At 43.3% G+C, this 16850-nt stretch overlaps 1 protein-coding gene across 1 annotated transcript; it reads left to right on the plus strand.

Annotated features, from left to right (window-relative positions):
• The first annotated feature begins 747 nt into the window (after window positions 1–747).
• On the plus strand, window positions 748–16580 carry LOC137438911 (ADP-ribosylation factor-like protein 4C). Its single transcript, XM_068134384.2, has 2 exons — window positions 748–871; window positions 15334–16580. The coding sequence occupies exon 2, from the start codon at window positions 15417–15419 to the stop codon at window positions 15996–15998; it is 582 nt and encodes a 193-aa protein (XP_067990485.1). The 5' UTR covers window positions 748–871; window positions 15334–15416; the 3' UTR covers window positions 15999–16580.
• The last annotated feature ends 270 nt before the right edge of the window (window positions 16581–16850 follow it).

Here is a 16850-nt window from a genome sequence, read left to right on the forward strand (position 1 = left end):
GTTGCGTAAAATCGTCAACTTTCATTTTGTATTCTTTTGAAAACTGCATTCGTTATTTTGAGCATATGGAATAAGCAGTCTCGGTCGATACAAACGGACGCGGTCGAACTTTGCATTTTCAGATGCTTTCTAGTCTTTAATTTTGTTTGTCTGCCAGACACAGACTGCCAGACATTATCTCACTCATGTGCGATCGGGACAAAATTCAGACATTCCTGCCTAAACTACAGGTTCGCTTTCCGATTCTTGTTCTGATTCGTGTTCAAAATATAACTTTCTACCATTTTTGTAGACGGGCAGACAGACAGAAGTGAACCTATTGCTTCAACCCGCGTTTCACTTTGCGGCGAGTGGTGATAACAACATTAGTTGCTAGGTGATGGACAAACCAACAAAGTTTAGCGGTTTTGGACTTGAGAGTCACAGAAATCTGATCTGAGTTATAAATTGCGTCAACAAGAACCTCAAGCAGGTGGTGGTGGCACTTTTCTCACTTACACGTGTAACTAAATAACGGCCGAACAGGCGTGGAAAGGTGTTGTTGTTTCTTGTAATTAAAGAATTCCTTGAGCTACGGTGCGCGGTGTGAATGAACCATCTTGAGCTGTCAAAAGGAGCAACGATTAGAATGTGGGAGGGATTGGCAGACAGGACAGGAATGGGGTGGAGGTGTCGGCTGGGTGACGTTTGCATTGGGAGAGGGCGTGTACAGGGGCGGAGTTTAAGGCGGTACGAAGTGCACGACGGGGATGGGAAGGGCGTGGTCGAGAGTGCGGGTGTTCGAACGCATTCTGACTGCACTTTGCAGGCCCCGCACAACGCGCAGGTTCGCGTACATCTCGGGCGTCGGGCCCCATGGACCGACCAGTGGGTAAGCACCGGCACGTCTTGTCCGATCCGTATAGTTTGAGTTGGGGAGTAGAGGGTTATTAAAAGTGTTTCGTTTACTCAAAACTTTCGTGAGTATTACCATACCTGAGATACCTCGTACCTGCGTCTCGTGTCATTAGCCCGAATACGTCAAACGGACAATTTCTCAGAACTGCTTTCATTGTCTTTTTTTAAGGTTCCTGTGTCTCTGATTTCTTCTTAAATTGTCTTAAAGTTTAACTTATTAGTTACATAATCTTGAATCACACTAACGTGTTTGTTTCAGCTGTGTAAACTCTTAATTATTTCGAAGAGTAAACTAGTACAGGCACCTGACCACCCAAGCCTGGTGCTGGCTTAGAGGTTAGGGTGCTGGCTTAGCGGTTAGAGTGCTGGCTTAGAGGTTAGGGTGCCGGCTTAGAGGTTAGGGTGCCGGCTTAGAGGTTAGGGTGCCGGCTTAGAGGTTAGGGTGCCGGCTTAGCGGTTAGGGTGCCGGCTTAGCGGTTAGGGTGCCGGCTTAGAGGTTAGGGTGCCGGCTTAGAGGTTAGGGTGCCGGCTTAGAGGTTAGGGTGCTGGCTTAGCGGTTAGGGTGCCGGCTTAGCGGTTAGGGTGCCGGCTTAGCGGTTAGGGTGCCGGCTTAGCGGTTAGGGTGCCGGTTTAGCGGTTAGGGTGCCGGCTTAGCGGTTAGGGTGCCGGCTTAGCGGTTAGGGTGCCGGCTTAGCGGTTAGGGTGCAGGCTTAGCGGTTAGGGTGCCGGCTTAGCGGTTAGGGTGCCGGCTTAGCGGTTAGGGTGCCGGCTTAGCGGTTAGGGTGCCGGCTTAGCGGTTAGGGTGCCGGCTTAGCGGTTAGGGTGCCGGCTTAGCGGTTAGGGTGCCGGCTTAGCGGTTAGGGTGCCGGCTTAGCGGTTAGGGTGCCGGCTTAGCGGTTAGGGTGCTGGCTTAGCGGTTAGGGTGCTGGCTTGGGATCCTAGATCCTGAGTTCGTAATCCCGGTCGATCGTTGAATTAACACCAGGGGGGTTGACTCGGCCTGTCATCCTTCCAAGGTCGGCAAATTGAGCACCAGCTCACTGGTAATTGGGGCACTGTATCAGCGGCACAAAGGCACTTCCAGGAAAATGATACAACCAGCAGCCACAGGCTGCACACGAAACAACAACAACCTGACCACGGGTTATATAATCTCGAGATGGGTACCACCGGTTATTACCTCCTCCACCAAAGGTGGATGGAGGTTATGATATCACCCCTGTCGGTCTGTCCGTTTGTTTGTTTGTAAACAAAATATCTCAAGTTTTGAACGAAATTTGGCAGAGATGTGGCGCATGTGACAAGGACGAAATGATTCGATTTTGGTGAATATCCGGATTCGTATCCGGCTAGTGGAAGTTTTTAAGTGATTCTTCACCATTGGGAGATGGGGCCAAAAACGATACCTAGCAGGATATCTCGAAAAGTTATACATGGATTTGGACGAAACTTGTTGGACATGTTGTGTGTGTGACGAGGAAGAATCGATTCGATTTTGGTGAAGATCTGAATATGGATTCGGATATGGGAATTATTTAATTTTAAGTGATTCTTCACCATTTGGAGATAGGGCTAAAACCAACATATAGCAGGATATCTCAAAAAGTTATGGACGGATTTGGACGAAACTTGTTGGACAGGTTGTGTGTGTGACGAGGACGAATCGATTCAATTTTGGTGAAAATCTGGATCCGGATCCGGCTAGTATAACTTTTTAAGTGATTCTTCACCATTGAGAGATCGGGCCAAAAACGATACACAGCAGGATATCTCAAATATATATCGCATATATTTGGTGTACAGTTTGTCATATATATATATATATATTATATAATATGTTGGAACCCATCTGTGGATCGGTCCCATCGGCCGATGGGTCTGACCCATCTGTGGATGCACGAGAAATGACAATGCAGACCCATCGGCCGATGGGTCTGCGCCATCTGCGGATGTGTTGTTCACCTTGAAGGAATGTGTTGACAGAATGGTGTTCTTCAATCAGGTACACAGTCATTGGAATTACATGTGGTAGGAATTTAACAGAGATGATTTTTAAATGTTTAACACATTAAACCACATGTCACGGACTGCTTTATAAACATTTATGACATCAATTGCTTATTTTTAGGTTCAAATAAACATACTCATCCACCATTGATGCATAGGAAACACAGATGGGTTCACCTTCAAGGTGAACAACACATCCGCAGATGGCGCAGACCCATCGGCCGATGGGTCTGCATTGTCATTTCTCGTGCATCCACAGATGGGTCAGACCCATCGGCCGATGGGACCGATCCACAGATGGGTTCCAACAAATATACTTATAAATGTATCAAGATATCTCAAAAAGTTGTGGACGGATGATTTTGATTAAATGTGATTCTGTATTGTGATTTTCTGGTCGACTCCGGGATACAAAACGGAAACTGTTCACCTGGCGGAGGTATGCTCTCTACTGAGTGCCGTTCTAGTATCATCCTGAGACGGGGATCACTGGTTCTGTAATCTCAAGATGTGCACCACCTGTTATACCACCTCGAGATAGGCTTTTCCTGGTTGTAAGGTCAATGATTTACATCGACCCGGCACTATGGTCATGGTGCCCCAATAACTACATAAGCTTATGTATAGTCCCTCCACTACCACCACCACTTAATAATTTACACTTTTGGCCGTTCTAATTGTACTTAAAGTTTCCATGTGCACATTAGTCGAACATCAGAACCTTCCTGCAGTCGTTATAATGTTCTGCCAGTGACTCGTACAGAAATGTACGTTTCCGTGCACATGGGATTGAGCTCACGGGACTCCTCTCGTTTTTCGCATCGGCAGCAGTTTTGTACCGGCATGGTGTGATGAGGATAGGACGGGTGGTGGACTGCTGGTGGGTGGTGGGTGGGGTGGAGGGGGGTCTTGAACCGAGCCAGTGGGGTCGCTCCTCTTGCGTTTGTGCCGTTTTGTTTGAAGTGAGCCGCAAAGTTTTGCCAAAAGTTTAAAGGATTGGGATGGATTCGTCTGGCCCCGTTTCCTCTACGCCTGGGAGAGTTTGAGGGACACAGGACACCACTGTGTCCATGGGTGTGCAAATAACGTTTCGGAATGGTGCGATCACTTATCTGCACACAGTATGCTCTTCAAATGATCAATCCGCAGCTACCGTGGCTACAACAAGCGGCATTTTGTGGCAGTAATGTGGGCTCTTCAGGATCTTTAGTACAGGAACACATACAGTGCATTCAGAAAGTATTCATACCCCTTCACTTTTTTCACATTTTGTTATGTTGCAGCCTCATGCTGAAATCGTTTAAATTCATTTTTTCCCTCATCAATCTACACTCAATACCCCCATAATGACAAAGAGAAAACAGGATTTTAGAAAGTTGTGCAAATTTATTAAAAAGAAAAACTGAAATATCACATTGACATAAGTATTCAGACCCTTAACTCAGTACTTAGTTGAAGCACCTTTGGCAGCGATTACAGCCTCGAGTCTTCTTGGGTATGACGCGACAAGCTTTGCACACCTGGATTTGGGGATTTTCTACCATTCTTCTCTGCAGATCCTCTCAAGCTCTGTCAGTTTGGATGGGGACCGTCGGTGGACAGCCATTTTCAGGTCTCTCCAGAGATATTCGATTGGGTTCAAGTCAGGGCTCTGGCTGGGCCACTCAAGGACCTTCACAGAGTTGTCCCGAAGCCACTCCTGCGTTGTCTTGGATGTGTGCTTCGGGTCATTGTCCTGTTGGAAGGTGAACCTTTGGCACAGTCTGAGGTCCTGAGTGCTCTTTCAGGTTTTCATTAAGGATATCTCTGCACTTTGCTCCGTTCATTGTTCCCTCAACCCTGACCAGTCCCCCAGTCTCTGCTGCTGAAAAACACCCCCACAGCATGATGCTTCCACCACCATGCTTCACCGTTGGGATGGTATTGGGCAGGTGATGAGCGGTGCCTGGTTTCCTCCAGACATGACACTTAGAATTGAGGCCAAACAGTTCAATCTTGGTTTCATCAGACCACAGAATCTTGTTTCTCACAGTCTGAGAGTCCTTTCGGTGCTTTTTTGCAAACTCCAAGCGGGCTTTCATTTGTCTTTCACTGAGGAGAGGCTTCCGTCTGGCCACTCTGCCATAGAGCCCAGATCGGTGGAGTGTTGCAGTGGTGGTTGGCCTTCTGGAAGTTTCTCCCATCTCCACACAGGATCTCTGGAGCTCAGCCAGAGTGACCATCGGGTTCTTGGTCACCTCTCTTACCAAGGCCCTTCTCCCCCGATTGCTCAGTTTGGCCGGGCGGCCAGCTCTAGGAAGAGTCCTGGTTGTTCCCAACGTCTTCCATTTAAGAATTATGGAGGACACTGTGCTCTTAGGAACCTTCAATGCAGCAGAAATTTTTTTGTAGGCTTCCCCAGATCTGTACCTCGACACAATCCTGTCTCTGAGCTCCGTAGGCAGTTCCTTCGACCTCATGGCTTGGTTTTTGCTCTGATATGCAGTCAGCTGTGAGACCTTATATAGACAGGTGTGTGCCTTTCCAAATCATGTCAAATCAATTGAATGTACCACAGGTGGACTCCAATCAAGGTGTAGAAACATCTCAAAGATGATCAAGAGAAATGGGAGGCACCTGAGCTAAATTTCAAGTGTCATAGCAAAGGGTATGAATACTTATCTCAATGTGATATTTCAGTTTTTTCTTTTTAATAAATTTGCAGAACTTTCTAAAATCCTGTTTTCTCTTTATCATTATGGGGTATTGAGTGTAGATTGATGAGGGAAAAAATAAATTTAAACGATTTCAGCATAAGGCTGCAACATAAAATGTGAAAAAAGTGAAGGGGTCTGAATACTTTCGGAATGCACTGTATCAATATTTGATTCACACATAACATAGAACGTGTTATGGTTCTAATATACACAGTACAATTTGAATCATTGTCCGTTAGGATGGTGACTGTCACCCTTGATCTGTGTAGTACGAGTCGGAATTCCGACCCTCTAGGTCTACCACAGGCAGGTCATTGCGCCTTCCTTCCGATTGACTTTAAGCTGGGTCTTCCATCTGATATACCACTATCTGGTGGACCTTAAAGATACCATGGTGTCTTTCGAGAAGAAGAGGCGAGTTATCGCCAGCACCCTGAACAAATTACTAATTCATGCTCAAACCGACTCCAGTCGAACGTCAAACCTCCGCAGCTGGTCCTTGAAAAACAAACTTCTTGCATGACGACCTGACAAAACTGTGGGAACTAGAACGGCACTGACTGGAGAGCATACCTCCACCTGGTTGGCCATATCACTCAATGGTGAAGAATCACTTTTAAAATTAAATAATTCTCATATCCGAATCCATATTCAGATCTTCACCAAAATCGAATCGAATCGTCCTCGTCAGACACACAACCTGTCCACCAAGTTTCGTCCAAATCCGTCCACAATTTTTTGAGATATCCTGCTTTGTATCGTTTTTGGCCCTATCTCCCAATGGTGAAGATTCACTTTAAAAATTCTACGAGCCGGATACGAATCCGGATCTTCACCAAAATCTAATCATTTCGTCCTTGTCACATGCGCCACATCTCTGACAAATTTTGTCCGAATCCGTCCACAACGTTTTGAGATATTTTGTTCACAAACAAACGGACAGACAAACAGACAGACGGGGGTGAAAACATAACCTCCATCCACCTTTGGTGGCGGTGGTAATGAATTGTGCCGGTAGAGGAAAGTCGTATATGTGACTTGGTCACGAGTCATCTAGGAGTTGCATCGGTCATTGGTGTGCGGATCATCAGCTGCGATTTGCTTTTCGTGTGTTCGTGTTGAAAATACAGAAATGGCGGTGGCACCGTGAGAGCGCTCGGGTTTCATTAGGGCTTTGTCTAAACGGACCGGGATTATCGGCATGTCAGAGCTGACACCGTCATTCTAATGGTGTCCCCGGGGGGGGGGGGGGGCTTGGCAGATAGAGTGCCAAGTAAACATTTCGCTTGCTTCGGCCATTCTCCCACAAGCCGTTGGTGGAGAATAGAACACGGAGCCGGAATCGACCGAACGAGCCGAGACTCGGTGACGCCGATTAACATGGTGACCCCACCTATCCGGTAGGACAGCAACAGATGGCACGTGAATCATGTTGCTCCGTGATGGGGTGTGCACCTGAGAGTGAAGGCATTACGAGGCTGCAGAGACGAATTGCTGAACCTCACCCAACTCGGAGAGGCCAGAGCTAGGTCCTGCCCCGACCACCTGTTGTCGGAGGAAGTTAAACCTTTGTCTTTTGGTTTGCTCTCTCATCTGAGTAGAGTAGAGCAGTGTGTGTGTGTGTGTGTGTGTGTGTGGGAGGGGCCGGAGGAGTGGGGGAGGATTGGACAGCTGCCCGCGGTGCATCCCGGTAACAAAACCTCGAGGAAAATTGGAATTCCAAGCCCTTTGTGGAAACACAAAAGGGCCACCAATCGTCACCATCTCTCCTTTTGATGGGTTTGTGGAGTTTGTATTGTTTTTCGACCGTTGCCAATTGCCGTCTACTCCAATCAGGACTGAAATTACCTCGGTGTCCTTCTGGCCAAACTTGTCCTCGGCCCATAAAAACGTTTTTAAGTCTTTGTTTTAAATCATTGCCCCATTCATACTCATTATTCCCTTTACCGACCCGATCACGAATTCCGTTAAAGAGAAACCCACAAGCTTTCATCAAATGATGTCTCTCCTCCATCGTGTTATCTGCCTCGAGGATGTGATATGAAAAACGTGGAATGTTTCTTGTTCCCCCCCCACACATCTTTCCAAACCAACAAACATAGTCATTCAATGGTTAAGTAATCAGGCTCAAAACACCTGTAGAAGGTAATGCCTCTCTTTAGATGAAAACATCTTCCTGCAATCAAATCATTATTTGGTCATGTGTCAAATTTAACTTCTCTGCCACTTGTACTTCACAAAATGTTTGGCTCCAATTAATGTAATGGACAAGATGTACAATTTTCGAGAGGTTGGAAAGTTTTAAAACTTTAAAAAAATAAATAAATAAAAAGTTTAAATCGACCTGTTGACGTAACACTGATAAAAAATATATATACGAGGCGTGTTTAAACAGTTATACGAATGAGATGCTCACAGTGTTCCAAAAAACAACTTGACGAAACAACTTTGGCTTAGGAGTTAAGGTCCCTGGCTTAAGATCTTAGGGTCGTGAGTTTGAGCCTTTGTCGTGCCGTATAAATAACACCAGGTGGGTTAACTCAACCTGTCATCCTTCCCAGGTCGGCAAAATGAGTACGAGCTAGCTGGTAAGGGGGCACTGCATCAGCAACACAGCCGCGCCCCGAGAAAATGATGCAGTCGAGCGGCCGCAAGCTGCATATGAACCACCAATCATCATCATGTTTGCCCTTCGTAGTCGAAGATGGCCGTTCACATATGTGAGCAACCGGGTTGCTCGGAAGGGCAGGAATTTGTCCTTTGTTCAGTGTGCTGGTGATGCATCACCTAATCTTCATGAAAGACAACAAGGAATCTTTACCTTCCACGAACAACCAGTACTTACTGAAGAGTCCTCTGACTTTATGTTCATCCAAGTGATGGATTTTGATGATGATATTATTATTATTATTATTATTATTATTACTACTACTACTACTACTACTACTACTACTTACTACTACTACTACTACTACTACTACTACTACTACTACTACTACTACTACTACTACTACTACTTACTACTACTACTACTTACTACTACTACTACTTACTACTACTACTACTACTGTTTTACGAGCAATTTTCCCTTTTTTCAGGTGACTAGTCGTACGATGGCATTCCTCCAATAAATCACTTTTGTGCAAATCCAAACATTCCATATCCTTCTTGACATTTTCAATCCATAACTTTTTAGGACGTCCTCTCGGCTTTCTTCCTTTTACAAAAGCTTTTTTGCTGAGTTATTTAGAGCTTCTGTAAAAGCCGTGTGACTTTCGCTCATATTCTAACCTGTTGATTAACATCCCAGTGGAAAAGGCAAATACTTATTTGATTTGAAAGGCGGTGAAAGGACTGTGTCGTTAAAATTGTAATAAAAAACAAATCGCACCCGTGTCCGAAGGAAGCGGTTCAGTTTGGCATTTTCAATATGAAATAGACAAAGCCTAAAAACGAACGTAACCCAATACAATTACCCTTTAGAACCCACGAGAATTACCCTTTACAACCCATTAGAATTACCCTTTAGAATGAACCTTTAGGACTATTTAGAATTACCCTTTAAACCCTTCAGAATTACCCTTTAGGACTCTAGAATTATCCTTTATACCTTTAAGAATTATACTTTAGCACTCTTTAGAATTACCCTTTAAACCTTTTAGAATTACCTTTTAGAACCCTTTGGAATTACCCTTTAGGAATCTTTAGAATTACCCTTTATACCCTTTAGAATTACCCTTTAGGACTCTGAAGAATTACCTTTTATACCTTTTAGAATTACCCTTTAGCACTCTTTAGAATTACCCTTTAAACCTTTTAGAATTACCTTTTAGAACCCTTTGGAATTACCATTTAGGTCTCTTTAGAATTACTCTTTACAACCCATTAGAGTTACCCTTTAGAATTAACCTTTAGAACCCTTTAGAATTACCTTTTAAACCCTTTAGTATTACCTTTTAAACCCTTTATAATTACCCTTTAAGACTCTTTAGAATTACCCTTTCAACCCTTTAGAATTACCCTTTAGAACCCTCTGGAATTAACCTTTAGGACTCTTTAGAATTACTCTTTAGAACCCTTTAGAATTACCCTTTAGAACCCTCTGGAATTAACCTTTAGGACTCTTTAGAATTACTCTTTAGAACCCTTTAGAATTACCCTTTAGAACCCCTTGGAATTACCCTTTAGAATTAACCTTTAGGACTCTTTAGAATTACCCTTTAACCCCTTTAGAATTACACCTGAGGACCCTTTAGAATTACACCTTAGAACCCTTTAGAATTACCCTTTAGAACCCTTTAGAATTACCCTTTAGGACTCATGAGAATTACCCTTTAGAATTACTCTTTCGAGCCCTTTAGAATTACATCATAGTTAGGTAGGGTGCGTACCTCTGCCAGGCTGAACAGTTTCTGTTTTGTATCCACTGATAGGCCGAATCCGGATACGGACCTGACCCAAAATCGAATCAGCTTGTTCTTGTCATCTAACCAACTCATCCACCACATTTTGTCGTAACTCGTCCACAACTTTTTGAGATATCATGCTATGTATCGTTTTGGGCCCAACCACTCAATGGTGAATAATCACTTTAAAAGTTTTTTTTTAATTCTCTGATCCAGATCTTCACCAAAATCTAATAACCATGTTACACATCCAACCTGTCCAAAAGATTGTCTGAATCTGTCCAAAACTTTTTAAGATATCCTGCTCGCAGACAAACAATCACACAGGGGTGAAGCCATAACCTCTGTCCACCTTCAGTGGTGGAGGTAATTTACTGTGGCATCAAATATTTTTAATCCAACCTTCTTGTGGAGTCAGCTGGGGAAAGCTTTTGGTCCTTTTTTTGCCCAATTATTTCACAAACCAGCTGTCCAGGCCTGACGTTCGAATGAAGGTGACAGGCATGTGTTGTTTGCTCAGGGTACCGGCGATAACTTGAGCATTCTTCCTTAAAAAAACGTGTGATGTTTAATGTCCACCATCTAAATCTATCAGACGGGACACTCTCCTTATCGTTCAACTTATCGTTCTCAACAACCTCTTCAACACAGTGAAAGCAATATTTTTTTCTGTTTCGGCCTATTTTTTTTTTAGGAAAATGTTTTTTTTTTGTTGTTTTTTTAGGAAAATTAAATTTTAGGAAATTTATTTAGGAAAATTTAGGAAATTTAGGAAAAAATTAAATTTTAGGAAAATTTTTTTTTTTTTTAGGAAAAAAATGTTTTCTTCGCTAAAAATTGCAAGTGATTTGTATTTTTTCTAATATAATATGCAAACCCAGGGACATGCAGTTTAGAAGAGGTTATGGCTTTTTGTGCATGGCCTATTAATACTCTAGCGAAGATTGTGTGGTACGTGGTGGATTTGGAATGCAGAAAAGCTTAAATACGTGGTGGCTTAAGGCATGTGACCTGCACCTCTTAGGGCCATGTCTCCTACATGCTAACAAGACCATAGTTCTGAGTGAACTGCATGCTTGGCCTCTTAATGGATACACCTGTAAAAAAAAAAAAAAAAGAGTAGAAATGTTGTCACCGGCACCATGGAATAAAACTGCAAATTCCTTCCTTAACCTGGCTACATTTAAACATAAATTCTGGGAAGCCAGTTCGTTAAAGACGCGGGCCAATGATCTTCTACGACCAACCCCACAAGAAGGTGGGAGTAATTGAGACCGTTAACAAACAATACTAATCAACTATCAGTTATATCAACTATTATATTATTATTATTTTTTTTTTTTTATCAGTTATATTAACTGTCACCAACATTCGCTATCTGCACTGTTTGCACTTTGCCATACCTGCTTTGTTTTGACCAATCCTGCTTGTCATGACTGAAGTGCCAAGTGAGCTCTGGAGAAGGCGCCACAATGGCCAGATCTTTTGTATTGATAAAGAGCTGGAAGATAAAATAACAGGCCTTGCCACATTTTTTGAGCAAAGCTACCGATAAAGGTGTAGAATGTAATGTGTTTGAATTTCTCACCTTCAATAAAAACTTGTGTCTCAATCATAGGATCGAACCTTCCTCTGTGAGCAGAAGTGGCTGCATACATACAACAGGGCGTCACGTTTCCCTTTTTTCATTGCAAGGAGATCCTATATATATATTTTTTAGCAAAAGGCAGGTAAATCTGTAATAATAAAAGCTGTGTGTGTGCGTCTCCTCCATAACTCCAAAACCATGAAACCTAACGGCCCCAAACTTTGCATGCACACTTCGCGACCTCCAAGGGAATCCATGAATGAAAACTGGGTGTTTGGGTGTGTTTAAAACACCCCCTTTTGAAGATAATTTATGTTAAAATTTACACTAAGAACTAGAACGGCACTCAGTAGAGAGCAAACCTCCACCTGGTGAACAGTTTATGTTTTGTATCTCAGACTATACCAGAAAATCACAATACAGAATTTATAAAGCCAGCAACGGTACCCGCCCCATGGGCGGAGCTTCAATTCGGAAGCCCAAATGAAAAGGCAAAAATATCAGAAATTGAAGGCTTTTTTATTTTAAACGATTCATATAAACATCCGTTGAATCATATCACACAAAAATCATCAAAATCTAAACAGTACATGGCACCGATTTTGAAAAAAGATTGAATTCTGCAAAACAGAAGCGGCCGCTACACGTCTTTCTCAGTCGCACGTTTATGTGTGAAGAGTGCACGCCGAATCTGTAACACGGAAGTGGCCGCTACACCTGTTTCTCAGTCGCTTTGCACACGCTGCCATGTTACTTCGGAGCCGCACGTTTATATCAGAAGAGTTCGTCAGGAATCGATCTACTCTCCTGGTACGTAGAATAAACAGTATTTGTAGAATTTCAACAAAAGCCACATCACTGTTCATATCGGTAAATATTATTCCATCGTGTTTGGAAAAACTGGAAAATTGGAAAACTTGGAAAATTGGGAAAAAATTGCAAAACCAATATAGCCTATTTTATTCCAAGGGGTCCCAGGAATACCCACCCAAAATATCGTTGCGATAGGTTCAGCCGTTTTTGCGGGACCTTCGAACAGACAGACAGACAGACGGACGGACATTTGGTGAATTATAGTAAGATGTGGAAACATTCTTCACCAAAATTTAATCGATTCTTCCTCGTCACACATACAACCGGTCCAACAAGTTTTGTCCAAATCCGTCCACAACTTTTTGAGATATCCTGCTATGTTTTGTTTTTGGCCCGATCTCCCAATGGTGAAGAATCACTAAAAAAAAATTCCAGTAGCCGAATCCGAATCCGGATCTTCACAAATATATAATCATTTCGTCCGTGTCACATACGCTACATCTCTGCCAAATTTCCTCCGAATCCGTCCACAACTTTTTTGAGATATCTTGTTCACAAACAGACAGACAAACAAAGAGACAGAGAGACAGACAGACAGACAAGGGTGAAAACATAACCTCCAACCACCTATGGTGGCGGAGGTAATAAAAACAGGCTTACATTTGGCCAGCCTGTGTGCATCTCGAGGTCTTAATTCGGCCGAGGTCTTAATATGCCTGTACACATCGCAAATTGTTATAAATGTCAGTGTTCATGCCTTTATTTAATTTTCACACACACTTTAAATATAATGTGATAAGCTCTATAATCTCTTCACCTAAATCGAATTTTAAAATATTAACTCCGGAATTGACCTTTGCAGCAGTTCTGATGGTTTAAAAAGTGTTAATTTGTCCAATTTGGACATAGTTGGACACTCCAAGCACCTCAACGGTTTCGTTTGAGTGCTTGCTTGAGTGCTTAAGCTGCTTGGCGAGCGCCCTACAAGCTGCTTGGTAATGGAACACCTCGTTGTTCACCATTCTCTTACCTTTCATTTGCTTTATTTGTTTTTTGACTTTATAATGACTGATGATTATACATGACTTGGATGTTCAACTTTGAGTGCTATTCTTACATCCGTGAAGTTAGAACGCGTTTCACTTTACCTGTTTCCCAATTCAAACTGTGGATTGTGCTATTACAAAAACGGGGTGTTGTAGATTGTACTATTACAAAAAAGGGGGTGCTTATAAAACCTCAATACTGCACTATACTACAGTATTATTCGCAAAATAATAATTGTATATGTCCCTGGGGTGTGACGACGGAGAGGAAGGAGTAGGGTGGGTTTCTGGAGGGAGGGGAAGGGGTGTTGTGGGAGGACCTCCCCTCTCCTAGTGCTGCGTTACCTTCTCTGCTCGTGCTGCCTTCCATTCCCCCCCCCCCCCCTCCCTCTCCTTATGCTGCCTTCCCTTCTCTTAGCTCTTAATGCTGCCTTCCCCTCCCCTCCATCTTCCCACTCCTACCCCTTTCCCTTCCTCCTCTCTGGCCCTTCCCCCCCTCCCATCTGTCTCCCACCCCTCTATCTTCCCCACCCCTCTCTATCTCCCCCACCCTCTTTCTCTCCCCCCCCCCCCCATCCCTTTCTCCTCCCTTCTCGCCTTCCTCTTCCTTCTCCATTAATTATATGTGCCTGTTGTTTGTGTCCTTTATGGCGTTCTTAAAAACAGGTAGCTTCCTGTTTGGAATGATTTTCAATTGTGTTTAACTGTCACACAGACAGAGTAAAAAAAAAAAAAAAAAATCTCACTCCTCTCTGCAGATTTGGGATCGGGATGAATACTGCTAATAGTAAACTGCACGTTCGTGGTCCGATACATGTTCCGATTTGTGTACAAAATATAACATTCATTTGAAATCAAGTTGTTCCTCGACCATAAACTAAATTTTGTAGATAGACAGACAGACAGACAGACAGACAGACAGACAGACAAACATAAATTAAGCAATTTCTTAACTCTGCTTTTCGCTTCGCGTGCACGGGGTAGTCGGGGTAATGACGATGCAATTACAACTTTCTGTATTTGTGTTCTATGAGGTTTCATTTCATTAGAGTATCTACTTCCTGGACTGGTCCACCTTTCTAGAGCCAAACAGGATAATATGGACCCCTCAATACCCCCTCGCCTCCAAATACAACATGGGCGAGATGCCTGTCAATGTCTCATCAAATCTCATTAATTCACCCCAGGTCCAGGATAGAAGTCGGAATTTCAAAAAGGTGGAAGTCCTACCAGTGTCCATGTGTTTTATACCTCTCTCACCCCTCCCCCCCCCCTTCCCGTGCCGTGCCTCCTCCCCCCAAGCCCTCTCCCTCCCACAGATCTCCCGATGTTCCTGCTCTGAAATGTTGTACTTGTGTGCCTCCCTCTCTCTCCCCATCTTGTCTCCTGCTCCCTTTATCTTATGTTTTATGTGTCAGTTTGTCTTTATGTGATTAATGTTAGCTCTTACACGAGCCTCGATCTTATATACAATATATATATATATATATATATATATATATATATATATATAAATCATACCCAAAATACCCAAGATTCACTGAACCAAATATGAAATATCATGAAAGTGGCTAAAGATGAACTCAAAAGGGATTTCTTTCATTGGCCACAATTATTTGATGTCCCCCTTGGATGTACAATGCCATAAGATTACTTTTTGTGCCTCTGAATGGATTTCAATTAGTGAGTAAATTATGGTAGAAACATTTAAACTTGCACTGACTGAATTATAGGTGGTAGTTTGAATTTACAATATTTTTACTGTTGTTTGTGTTTTGTGTTTTCAAAGAAATGTTACATCTGTTGTAAAGTTTAGATTGTGCAGAGATCATGTGAAGATGTATTTTTCTTTATCCCCATTGTTATTCTTGTGCTCTCAGGGTGAAAAGAAACGAACTGCCTTTCCATAAGGTGGCTGTCTGGAAGACACCATAAGGTGGCTGTCTGGAAGGCCCTGATTATAATGGGAGCCTCACAGTCTGGCAACAGTCTTGGCTTTGTGCGGCCACTGCATGTGGTGATACTGGGCCTGGACTCGGCAGGAAAAACAACGGTGCTGTATCGCCTCAAGCTGGGCGAGTTCGTTAACACAGTTCCCACTATTGGTTTCAACATGGAGCGCTTACGAAGTGGGGTGCATGGGAGTGCCTTTCGTTTCTGGGACGTGGGTGGCCAGGAACGACTTCGACCGCTGTGGCGCTCGTACGCCCGCGGTGCCGACGCCATTGTCTACGTCGTCGATTCCGCAGACAGCGAGCGGCTAGAAGAGGCACGCACAGAACTTCAGAGGGCAGTACGAGCACCCGAGAGCCAAGGAGTGCCGTTGCTGGTCGTAGCCAATAAACAAGACCTTCCGGCAGCTCTGGCACCCAGAGATGTGGAACAAGCGTTGGGCTTGACGGACCTCGGACCCGGTACATTGTGGTACCTGCAGCCGGCCTGCGCAATCATAGGGGAAGGTCTTCCAGAAGGATTGGAAAAACTTCGTGAGATGGTCCTGCACCGGCGGAGGATTCTAAAGAAACAGAAAAAGAAAATACATTGAAGGGTTTTTGTGTTTCACAAGTTAGCAAAATGCATTGTAGACACTCACATTGTGACATCACTCAATTGTAAAAAAACATTTTTAAAAATACTTTCGCACTTTCATCCCAGAAAGGCAAACGTTGACGGTTCATGAAATGAGTATTATCACTGGCGGCACATTATACTGTACTTTGTAGAAACATTGCATTAACGATCCATTACTAAAGTCGTTTGCTTTTGAAAGTGCCCTTTTAACAATGATATTAACAAAGACGTTTCGAATATTTGCTTTTAGAGACCAACCTGCGATGGTAACGTTCAAAGGTAGTTTGTTCATGAGATTTTCGCACTAACTTTCCTGTTTTAACCTCAATATACCGCTCTTGAAGTTGACACATTCGATGCGTTTAAGCTTGTGTGCTTCTTTAAAGACATTTTTTTAATTGTTGTTGTTGGTTCAGTGTTTAGTGTCTCTCAATGTGTATACCCAAGCATCAAATATGCAACGTTTAATTATTGCACATTTTAAAACGGAATTTGCTATTGTATTTTTGATTACAAAAGAAGCCATTAAATGCTGAATATTTGGCGCTGAAATTGCCATTTTCAGTTGTTTCACATGTGTGTATAATATATACCCAAGAGGTACGCACACTCGCCTACCAGCCATCCAGACCCGGATATAAACTGTCATCCTGGTGTTTCCCAGGCAGGGTGTTTGATCAATGTGTGTGCCGTTGTGGCTGAGTTAGAGAGGACAGAGGAAAGGGCTGATATGATTGTAGGCCATGGGGCATAGGGCTAAAATGTGCTCAATTTGACAATTTCGTGCAACAACGCAGGGGATTACTTAAAATTGCTATAGATGGGT

Source organism: Myxine glutinosa, chromosome 10, assembly GCF_964187855.1.
Source record: "Myxine glutinosa chromosome 10, kmMyxGlut1.1, whole genome shotgun sequence".
NCBI classification, from domain to species: Eukaryota; Metazoa; Chordata; class Myxini; order Myxiniformes; family Myxinidae; genus Myxine; species Myxine glutinosa.